This window comes from Ursus maritimus, unplaced genomic scaffold (genome assembly GCF_017311325.1).
Source record: "Ursus maritimus isolate PB19 unplaced genomic scaffold, ASM1731132v1 scaffold_9, whole genome shotgun sequence".
Lineage (NCBI taxonomy): Eukaryota > Metazoa > Chordata > Mammalia > Carnivora > Ursidae > Ursus > Ursus maritimus.
This window is the reverse complement of record NW_024427107.1, coordinates 80,093,706-80,104,607: the sequence shown is the minus strand read 5'-3', so window position 1 is coordinate 80,104,607 and position 10,902 is coordinate 80,093,706. Positions and strand designations below refer to the sequence as shown.

General features: G+C 67.9%; 1 protein-coding gene across 2 annotated transcripts; it reads left to right on the top strand.

The window, feature by feature from the left end:
• Positions 1-898: 898 nt before the first annotated feature.
• LOC103656703 (5-oxoprolinase, ATP-hydrolysing) lies at positions 899-10,627 on the top strand. Of its 2 annotated transcripts, none has more exons than XM_040625695.1 (27): positions 899-1,086; positions 1,293-1,516; positions 1,590-1,781; positions 2,332-2,431; positions 2,513-2,636; positions 2,715-2,910; positions 2,994-3,159; positions 3,262-3,400; positions 3,479-3,546; positions 3,683-3,948; positions 4,106-4,218; positions 4,305-4,475; positions 4,692-4,829; positions 4,924-5,062; positions 5,184-5,296; positions 5,532-5,683; positions 6,249-6,409; positions 6,491-6,592; positions 6,666-6,840; positions 8,503-8,687; positions 8,816-8,962; positions 9,048-9,182; positions 9,318-9,467; positions 9,554-9,711; positions 9,787-9,947; positions 10,059-10,156; positions 10,414-10,627. In XM_040625695.1, exons 2-27 carry the CDS (start codon positions 1,346-1,348, stop codon positions 10,561-10,563), a joined length of 3,870 nt encoding a protein of 1,289 aa, XP_040481629.1. In that variant the 5' UTR covers positions 899-1,086; positions 1,293-1,345; the 3' UTR covers positions 10,564-10,627. The 2 variants fall into 2 exon arrangements, with proteins under 2 accessions (XP_040481629.1, XP_040481630.1); XM_040625696.1 differs by having other exon boundaries at positions 1,227-1,516.
• Positions 10,628-10,902: the final 275 nt, after the last annotated feature.

Here is a 10,902-nt window from a genome sequence, read left to right as displayed (position 1 = left end):
TCCCTCTGCTTGGGACGCCCCCCCCATCCCCACCGTTCCCTCTAGGGAGTCTAAAAGACCTGCTCCAGGCCCTGCACAGTTTGAGCCCACTCCAAGCTTGGGCACCTTTCTGCCCGTGGGGAAATAGGCCAGGGTGGGACAGCCATCTGCCCCGTTGTCAGGACACTGGCCACGGCTTTTGGGGACATCAGCCCTGCTGTTGTGAGGGTCCTGCTGCTCCCAGGCTGTGGCAGGGTTGGCCTTGGACGGGCAGCAGGGGTGGTGAGGGCTTGTGGAGGGGCCCTTGTCCACAGCACCTGCAAGCACGAGGGGAGCAAGGGGGTTCTGCAGGGCGCGCCCGCCGGTGGCCCCCATCCCCCGCGGCGTAACTGCCTCGCGCCAGGGCGCAGTTCGAGCTCGTCTGGGCTATTATTTCTTTGCGGGGCAGCCTGCTCTCCCTGCCCCGCGGCACCCAGAGTGGGTCCCGGGGCTCCAAGGCTCGGCGATCTCTGGGCGGCTTAGGGTGCCCGGCGGCCGGGGGCGCGCCAGCACAGCGCCGCCCTGGCCCAGCTCGGCCCCGCGCCCCGCCGTCCTCCGGGATGGCTCCCGGCAAGCCGGAGCCTTACGCAACCGGGAGGGCCGTGCGCGCCCGGACCGGTCTTGCGGGGGGCGGGCTCCGCTTCCGGGCCGGGGCCGGGGGCGGGCGCGGGCAGGGCAGGGAGGGAGCGCTGCGCGAACACACAGCGAGGGCTCGGAGCCGACCCGCCAGGTGGGCCTCGCACTAGGACGCTCCCGGTCCCTCTCCTCCCCACCCCGCCTCGGCCGCGCCGCCCCGCCCCCAACGCCCCGCGGCTTCCCGCCCCCCGGCCGCCGGCCCCGCCCCGCCGTCTGCGCAGGCCCCGCCCCGTCCCGCGACCCACAGGGCCTGGGCCCGAAGGTCGAGCAGCTGCGAGTGGGGCTTCCCTCGCCCGCCCCGGGCCCCCCGGGCCACTTCCTGCTAAAAGAGCCCAGACCCACCAGCCCGTGGGCTTCCGTGGCGCGTCCACCTCCGAAAGACCTGTTCCGGGCCCGGGGCTTTCGGCCGCAGCCCGGGGCACTGGGAACCGGGTAATGAGGGGCCTTAGGTCTGGCTTCCCCACCTACCCCGCTCTGGCCGCCCCTCAGGCAGCCGTCGGAGCTGGGTCTGCAGCTCCCGCTCTGCCCGGGGCCCCTTCTGGACCGGAACCCCCATCGTCTCCCCACCCCAGCTCTGCCCCGGCTGCCAACCCGTGGATGACCCCAGGCCTGGGGCCTGATCCGCAGTCTCTGTGCAGTTCTGCCAGGACTGCCGGCCGAAGAGTCGCTGCTGGACGCCAGCCCCCTCATCATGGGCGGCCCCGAGGGGCGTTTCCATTTTGCCGTGGACCGCGGAGGCACCTTCACGGATGTCTTTGCCCAGTGCCCGGGGGGGCACGTGAGGGTCTTGAAGCTGCTCTCAGAGGACCCTGCCAACTATGTAGACGCACCGACCGAGGGCATCCGCCGCATCCTGGAGCAGGTGGCCAGGGCAGGGCGGCGGGCTGGGGTGGGCCCTGGGACCAGAGGCGCGACACTAACCATGTGCTTCCCAGGAGGGGGGCGTGCCGTTGCCCCGGGACCGGCCGCTGGACACCAGTCGCATTGCCAGCATCCGCATGGGCACCACGGTGGCCACCAATGCGTTGCTGGAGCGGCGGGGGGAGCGGGTGGCACTGCTGGTGACACGTGGCTTCCGAGACCTGCTGCACGTGGGCACTCAGGCCCGGGAGGACCTCTTCGATCTGGTGAGCTCACCCACCCCAGCTGGTGCTGGGTCCAGCCGCCCCTGGTTTCCCAGGGACGCCGTGGCCCCTCGGGGAGGGCAGTCCTCGAAGGGTCTGTGCCGGCCCAAGGCCACCAGCTGATAGGCAGAGGGGAGGTTCCAGCACCCCCAGCAGGCACGGTGTCCCCCAAGCCCTCAGAGTGTCACAGGTAGTCCTGTTCCTGCCTGCCGCCATGCCCTGTCCTGGATTCCGGGCGTGGAGCGACCCAAGACAAACTGATCTGGGGTAAGGGGTAGGAGCGCTCCCTCCCGACCCTCCCCCACTGGCCCTGCTGCATTCCCAGAGGGAGCTGCCCTTGTGGGGGTGGGGCAGTTGGCTGCACTCAGGTGCCTGGGGCAGAGAGCTGCCCCCTGGGTGGGCCTTGCTGGGGCCCGCCCTGTCTGACTAGGTCTCCTGGGCCTGTTCACTGGCCTGTTGGGACACATCCCCTCGCCTGCACTGCCCCTCCCACGCAGGACCCCAGCAAGGACCCTCAGGCCTGGGCCTTCTCTGAGCCTCTGCCTGCCCCCAGGCCGTGCCCATGCCTGAGGTACTGTATGAAGAGGTGCTGGAGGTGGACGAGCGCGTGGTGCTGTATCGCGGGGAGCCGGGCGCAGGGACACCTGTCAAAGGTGCGGTGCCTGGGGTGTCGGGGTGTGGGGGCAGCAGGCCCTCCCGGGCCTTTGACCGGGTGGTAACGGGCTTCCTGGCAGGACGCACAGGGGACCTGCTGGAGGTGCAACAGCCCGTGGACCTCGGGGGTCTGCGAGGGAAGCTGGAGGGGCTCCTGTCCCGAGGCATCCGCAGCCTGGCCGTCGTGCTCATGCACTCCTACGCGTGAGTGCGGGCTGGCCAGGGGCTCTGGGTGGTGGGCGGGAGGCTGTGGGCAGGAGGACCACTGGGTCGTTGTGACAGGTGGGCCCAGCACGAGCAGCAGGTGGGCGCGCTGGCCCAGGAGCTGGGCTTCACACACGTGTCACTGTCCTCGGAGGCCATGCCCATGGTTCGCATCGTGCCTCGGGGGCACACGGCCTGTGCTGACGCCTACCTGACACCCACCATACAGCGTTACGTGCAGGGCTTCCGCCGCGGCTTCCAGGGCCAGCTCAAGGTGAGGCGCCTGTGACTGCCTTCTCCCAGCCACCCCCACCATGTGCCCGCCCAGCCCCTCACTGTCCAGCTGCTTGCCCCCAGGACGTGCAGGTGCTGTTCATGCGCTCTGATGGTGGCCTGGCACCCATGGACTCCTTCAGCGGCTCCCGCGCTGTGCTGTCTGGACCTGCTGGGGGTGTGGTGGGCTATGCAGCCACCACCTACCGGGTGGAGGGCGGCCAGCCCGTCATCGGCTTTGACATGGGAGGTATGAAGGCTGAGGGTGGGGTCAGGAGTCTTGCCCGTAGGACCAGACGATGCCGGGCATCCAGGTCCGTGAGTTGACTCCTCATACCCCTTGCCCCACCAGGCACATCCACCGACGTGAGCCGCTATGCTGGGGAGTTTGAGCATGTCTTTGAGGCCAGCACAGCTGGTGTCACCCTCCAGGCCCCCCAGCTGGACATCAACACAGTGGCAGCTGGTGGGGGCTCCCGCCTCTTCTTTAGGTCAGCCCCTGCACCTGGGCTGGGGCCCCCTAGCCCTGCTTCCCAACACACCTCTAAGTCCAGTCCTCCCTCTCCCAGGTCCGGCCTCTTTGTGGTGGGGCCTGAGTCTGCAGGAGCCCATCCTGGCCCTGCCTGCTACCGTAAAGGTAAGAACTGGGATCTGCCCCACCAGGCCCCTTCCCATGCTGCCCAGCCCCACCCCACCCCTTCGGCCCTGCTCCTGCTGCCTAGTACTGGACCCCGTCTCCAGCCCCCAACCCCCACACCGTGCACACCTCCCAGGGGGTCCTGTGACAGTGACGGATGCTAATCTGGTTCTGGGACGCCTACTGCCTGCCTCCTTCCCCTGCATTTTTGGGCCGGGAGAGGACCAGCCACTGTCCCCTGAAGCCTCCCGAAAGGCCTTGGAGGCTGTGGCTACTGAGGTCAACAGCTTCCTGACTAACGGGCCTTGCCCGGCCTCTCCGCTGAGCCTGGAGGAGGTAGCCATGGGGTTCGTGCGTGTGGCCAACGAGGCCATGTGCCGGCCCATCCGTGCGCTCACGCAGGTACGCCTGCCCTGCCCTCTCCTTTGCCTGCCCTGCCCTACAGCCCTGCTCCCCACACCCACACCTCCCACTCAGTCAACCGAACGGCGGTGGGGGGGGGCGGTCGGGGGCCAGACAGGGTAGGGTATGCCCACTGCCCCCTCTTCTGGCTTCCCAGGCACGAGGCCATGACCCCTCAGCCCACGTACTGGCTTGCTTTGGGGGAGCTGGTGGGCAGCATGCTTGTGCCATCGCCCGGGCCCTGGGCATGGACACTGTGCACATTCACAGGTATGTGTGGGAGTGGCCCCCGTGTGCTAGGCTGGGGGGCTGGCTTCGGGAGGCACCCCCACATTGCCGAGGCCCCTGTCCCGCAGGCACAGCGGGCTGCTGTCGGCACTGGGGCTGGCCCTGGCAGACGTGGTGCACGAGGCGCAGGAGCCATGCTCCTTGCCTTACGCGCCTGAGACCTTCGTGCAGCTGGACCAGAGGCTGAGCCGCCTGGAGGAGCAGTGTGTGGACGCCCTGCGGACCCAGGGCTTTCCCAGGTGCGGCTCAAGGGGCTGGGTGAGCTTGGCCACGCAGAGGGCTTGCAGCAGCCCAGCCACCCCCAGTTGGATTTACCGCCTGATTTCCCAGACGGTGCTGGGGCCCCTGCAGTGGGCAGTGGTCAAGGAGGGCTGGACTCCTGCGTGCCTGGGGAGGCAGGACAGGAGTCCTCTCGGGGGCCCCGTGTGAGTGCCCCTCCTGCCCCACTGCCGCAGGTCCCAGATCAGCACTGAGAGCTTCCTGCATCTGCGCTACCAGGGCACCGACTGTGCGCTGATGGTGTCTGCCCACCGGCACCCGGCCACTGCCCGCTCGCCCCGGGCCGGAGACTTTGGGGCAGCCTTTGTGGAGAGGTACGCGAACTCCGTGTCCTGGGAGCGCTGGTGGGGGGCCTGCCAGCCCGGCCACCTTGCCCTGAGAGTCCTCTCGGGGCCGGTGGACATACAGGTACATGAGGGAGTTTGGCTTCGTCATCCCCGAGCGGCCAGTGGTGGTAGACGACGTGCGTGTGAGGGGCACTGGCCGCAGTGGCCTTCGCCTTGAAGATGTCCCCAGAGCTCAGACTGGGCCTCCCCGGGTAGACAAGGTGGGTGGCTCTGGCTCTGCCTGCCCACCCACAGCCACAGGGACATGGGGACAGGTGTGGATGGGGAGACCCAGGGAGGGAGCTGGGCCTAGGAACCTGACTCCTCTTACACCCTCCTCAGATGACCCAGTGCTACTTTGAGGGGGGGTACCAGGAAACCCCCGTATACCTGTTGGGAGAGCTGGGCTACGGGCACAAGCTTCAGGGGCCCTGCCTCATCATTGACAGCAACAGGTGGGCTGAGGCCTGGCTGGGGGCGGCCATGGGAGTGAGGGCTGGGGCCACAGCTGCCAGGGCACGGGTGAGCTCAGGGGTCCTGGTGGAGGGTTCTCTGCCCAAGGCTACAGGAATATGAAGGACTCCGGGGTCCCTTATGGTTGGTGTGTCCCCCTGCCTGGGGATGCGGGGTCCCTATTTGGGATGCGGGCTCTGGCTTGGTGCCTGCAGCCTCTTGCACCCCTACCCTCAGCACCATCCTGGTGGAGCCAGGCTGCCAGGCCGAGGTGACTGAGACGGGGGACATCCGCATCTCTGTGGGGGCAGAGGCCCCAAGCACGGTGGGCGCCCAGCTTGACCCCATCCACCTGTCCATCTTCTCACACCGCTTCATGAGCATTGCTGGTGAGTGGCCCTGCCCCCTGCGGGGTGGGGGGGCTTGCGTACCGGGCAGGCAGAGGCACAGGCCCTGTGGCTGGCGGCGGGGCTGTGCGGAGAGAGGCGGAGTGTGACCCAGGGGAAGGGTGCACAGCGTGGCCCTGGCGCTGGGATGGCCAGCCCCCTGCACCAGCGGGCCTTGGGCAGTGCGCGTACCTGACTCCTACCGGCAGCCATGGGATCTGCGGGCGGGAAACAGGCTCGGCACAGCGAACCCGTCTGTGCAGGGTCGGGCCGGGGGCCTGCTGGGGGCCCTGAGTCCTGTGCCTCAGCGCCAGCTTCTTACTGTGCTGGGCAAGCTGGAGGCTCGGTGTGGGGTTCCAGGTCCTTGGTGAGGCTCCAGGCGGGGATGGAGGGGAAGGGGGTGCCCCTCCCCCAGCCAAGGCCTGGCCTGGCTCCGGCCTCACTGTGTGCAGGTGAGCCACCACCGCCCTTGGGGCCTTGAAGGCAGCGGGTCCCGCCTCTTCGTAGTCTAGGGCTGTGCTGTGGGTGGGGTGGGGCCAGCGGGTGCCTGGTCACTCTGTGCCCCCAGAGCAGATGGGCCGCATCCTGCAGCGCACAGCCATCTCCACCAACATCAAGGAGCGTCTGGACTTCTCCTGCGCCCTCTTTGGGCCGGACGGGGGGCTGGTGTCCAACGCCCCCCACATCCCTGTGCACCTGGGCGCCATGCAGGAGACCGTGCAGTTCCAGGTTTGGCGGGTCCCCTGTCTGCTTCCCCTACCCCGCCCCTCACCTCCGCCATTCCAACTCGGGACCGTCTCCTGGCTTCAGATCCAGCAGTTGGGGGCTGACCTGCACCCTGGCGACGTGCTGCTGAGCAACCACCCCAGCGCCGGGGGCAGCCACCTGCCAGACCTGACTGTCATCACACCGGTGAGCGCCTCTGCCCGCTGTCTCTGGGGGGCAAGGGTGGCTGGCCCAGCTGACAGTTGCTCTCCACCGCCAGGTGTTTTGGCCAGGTCAGGCTCGGCCTGTGTTCTATGTGGCTAGCCGCGGGCATCATGCAGACATCGGGGGCATCACACCAGGCTCCATGCCCCCCCACTCCACCACACTGCAGCAGGAGGGCGCTGTCTTTCTGTCTTTCAAACTCGTCCAGGGGGGAGTATTCCAGGAGGAGGGTGAGTGGAGGTGGGGTCGGGGCGATGGCGAGGAAGGGAGGAGGATTCGGTGGGCTGGCACACATGGCTGCTCCTTACAGCAAGGCCAGGGGGGCACTGGGACACAGCCTACTGGCCCGGGCCCGCCTTGAGCCTGGGGGAGCCAGCTGGCGACCCCACAGTGATTGCAGATCATCTCTCAGAGATGACCAGAGGAGCTGAGGCAAACTCTACCTGGGCCCAGGAAGGCCTCAGTGATTTTGGGGGTGGGGAACTGGCCAGGACACCGGTGGCATGGGGCAGGGAGAGGAGCCGTTGCAAGGTAGGCAGCTGCTCGTGGTGGTGACGGTCTGCATTGTGTTTGCACTGGGTCTGGGGGCTTCAGAGAAGCAGTGAGGATGGGGGCCAGGGACACAGGCTCTTAGAGAACTTTCTTGGTTTTGGGTCTGAGTCATTGGGTAGTGGGGTGGCCACGAAGGGCTTCAGTGGGCCTGCACCGGTCTGCCTACACACCATGAAAGCCTTCAGCCTATGTGCTGAGTGAATGGGGGGGTTGGAGGGTGGCCCAGAGGCCAGGCTGAGTGGGGTGGGGGGCGGCTGTGGTTGCCCTGCATGATGCTGACCCCCGAGCTGGGCAGCAGAAGTGGGGGTAGGGACTGCTGTCTTGGAGATCAAGGTTAGCCTTTGATGGGATTTGGGGGTGGGGGTGAGGAGTCAAGTTTGGATGGTGAGAGGACGGAGGGAGGCTCTGGCACCGAGCTCAGAGCAGCTGCAGGGAAGTTGGGGCTGAAGTTGCAGTGTGGTCCAGGAGACAGGGGCAGTGGAAAATTCAGAGCTGGTGTGAGGCTGCAGGGGCCTGGGAGCCCAGGGGGCATCCCAGAGTGAGGGTAGGTAGCGTGGGCAGGATGGAGCGTTGGGTAACAGAGCCGCAGGCTGCTGTGGGTGCTGAAGACACAAACAGAATGACCCAGGCCTGGCCGCTCCCTTGGTCAGGGTGGACGGAGCAGAGGGCAAGGGGCAGGGATCATGGGAGGGACATGTGCAGGCGCGTGACAGAGGACGCGGTGCCCAGGGAGCCTGAGAGAGTACTGTGACCCAGACTAGGGAGAGAGGCTTTCCCTCAGTCTTTGGGGCTTTCTGGGGCTTGCCAGGGTGTAGAGGCCTAGTTCAGATTTGTTTGGGGGGGTAGGAGGCACAGAGAGCCAGCTGATGGCCTTTCACAGCAGTTGAGAGAGGGCCCTGGGGGCAGTGTGATTGGGGGAGGGTCAAGGGAAGTGGTGTGAGAGGGGAGGGAAGCCCAGAAAGGGCAGGAGGGAGTGGGGCAGGAGGTGGGGAGGTGGGGCAGGAGGAATTCACTGGCGGGAGCAGAGTTTGCTGAGGGAAGGGATCTCTCCCCCCCGCCCCGGGGAACCTCCCAGCTCCTGTGAGGTCACAGGCAGAGCTATCTGTCCTAGTCTAGGGTGCCCTGGGGGGCTGGAGTGTGCGAAGGAGAAGGTTGAGCAGGTGGGAGGAGGCTGGGGGTTTTTGGAGTGCTGGGGGAGTCAGCAGGGTTGTGGGGGAGCCAGTGAAGGGCCAACATGGGGTGCCCCACACGGTGCCCAGCAGAGGTGAAGTAGGTGGGGAGCAGGGCACCAGGCAGCCCCAGGGGCCCAGGGTGGCTCAGTGGTGACCTCCTCCATCCAGCGGTAACTGAGGCCCTGCGGGCTCCAGGCAAGATTCCTGGCTGTAGCGGGACTCGGAACCTGCACGACAACCTGTCGGACCTCCGTGCGCAGGTGGCAGCCAACCAGAAGGGCATCCAGCTGGTGGGAGAGCTCATTGGGCAGTACGGCCTGGATGTGGTGCAGGCCTACATGGGCCATATTCAGGTGGGCCGAGGGGGCAGGAGCAGGGGGGCAGCTCTGTGCCTGCCCCCAGGCAGCTGGGTGGGGAGGTGGGGAGCACCCGCCCCACCTGGTCGGCGGCATGGCTGCCGGGTGAACATGCTGTCTGCCAGGCAAACGCTGAGCTGGCCGTGCGGGACATGCTGCGGGCCTTTGGAACCTCGCGGCAGGCCCGAGGCCTGCCCCTGGAGGTGTCGGCAGAGGACCACATGGACGACGGTTCCCCCATCCGACTCCGCGTGCAGATCAACCTGAGTCAGGTCAGGCTGCAGCGGCAGGGCTGAGGGCATCGAGGCGTGGCCGCCCGGCTGCTGATGACCTCTCCCCCCTCCCTCCCGTGGGCAGGGCAGCGCAGTATTTGACTTCAGCGGCACCGGGCCTGAAGTGTTTGGCAACCTCAACGCACCGCGGGCCATCACGCTGTCAGCCCTCATCTACTCCCTGCGCTGTCTGGTGGGCCGAGACATCCCGCTCAACCAGGTGCACGGGGGCGGACCGTGTCACCCTGAATGATCCTGGGGGCCGGTCAGCCCGACCACGGACTGGTCCTGGGGTGCTGGTGGTAGGGGCAGGTGTATTCCCCAGCTGCGCTGAGAGCCGGCCCCTCCCCCCCAGGGCTGCCTGGCGCCGGTGCGCGTTGTGATTCCTAGGGGCTCCATCTTGGACCCATCCCCCGAAGCGGCCGTGGTGGGCGGCAACGTGCTGACGTCACAGCGCGTGGTGGACGTCATCCTAGGGGCCTTCGGGGCCTGTGCGGCCTCGCAGGTGCGGCGGCTGGGTGGGCATGCTCGTGCATGTTGGGGTGGGGGGTGTCCCTCCAGCCCAGAGCCAATGCCGCTTGCCCCTGGCAGGGCTGCATGAACAATGTGACCCTGGGCAATGCCCACATGGGCTACTACGAGACGGTGGCGGGCGGTGCGGGCGCGGGCCCCGGCTGGCACGGGCGCAGCGGCGTGCACAGCCACATGACCAACACGCGCATCACCGACCCCGAGATCCTGGAGAGCAGGTGAGCGGCGAGGGCCGGGCCGGGCCGGGGGCACGGGAGCCCGGGCGGGCGGCGCTGAGCCCCTGGCCCGCGCAGGTACCCGGTCATCGTGCGCCGCTTCGAGCTGAGGCTAGGGTCCGGGGGCCGCGGCCGCTTCCGGGGCGGCGACGGCGTCGTCCGCGAGCTGCTCTTCCGCGAGGAGGCGCTGCTGTCTGTGCTGACCGAGCGCCGCGCCTTCCGGCCCTACGGCCTCCACGGTGAGCAGCCGCGATCCCCTGCGGCCGGGGGACCTCCGGTCTCCCCACCAACCTCCTCCGCCTCTCCCATCCCGGCCTCCTGGGCTCCGCCCACCTCGCCTCTTCTCGCAGGGGGCGAGCCCGGCGCCCGTGGCCTAAACCTTTTGATCCGCAAGGACGGCCGGACGGTGAATCTGGGGGGGAAGACGTCGGTGCCCGTGTACCCCGGGGTAAGGGTCGAGCTCTGTCCTCTCTCATTCCCGCCCGCCCCTGTTGATCGGCATTCCACAGAGGGTGAGCAGAGTTGCAAAGATGACCAGACGCGTAGTTTAATTTGGTTTCTGAGGGGAAGAGGGCGCGCAGTGGGCCTCCGCGGTCCAGTGGGCCCCGTGGACACGCTGCCCCAGGGGCAGGGGAATGGGACCGCAGCGGGAGGCGGCGTGCGGGGAGGGCATGCCCGCCCTGAGCCTGCCCCTCTGTTCCACAGGACGTGTTCTGCCTCCACACACCAGGCGGTGGGGGCTACGGGGACCCGGATGACCCCGCCCCGCAGCCGCAGGGGTCGCCCCAGCAGCCCCCGGCCTTCCCTGAGCGCGGCAGCGTCTATGAGTACCGCAGAGCCCAGGAGGCGGTGTGAGGGAGGGCCCCCACAATAAACAGCTCTTAAGTCGCCCTGTCCCCGCGGCAACTGGCCAGGCTCACGCTCTGCGTCCGTGTCCGTCTTTCCACCCGGCCTCGCAACTGTCGCCAGCGTGCGCGTGCCGGCAGGGCGCGGACACTCGGAGCCGAAGTCCCACGGCCAGGTGGTCTGTGAGCCCCGCCAGGGCGGTGCTGAAGGTCACCTGCTCCACCTCCTGGGGGCAGGAGTCAGGGGTTGAGGGGTCGCCCCAGCTCCAGCCGGCCCTGCGCCCGGAATTCCGGCACTTACTGGGCTCAGCGGGCCTCCGGCCACTCCCCGGTACATGACGTAGTCTAC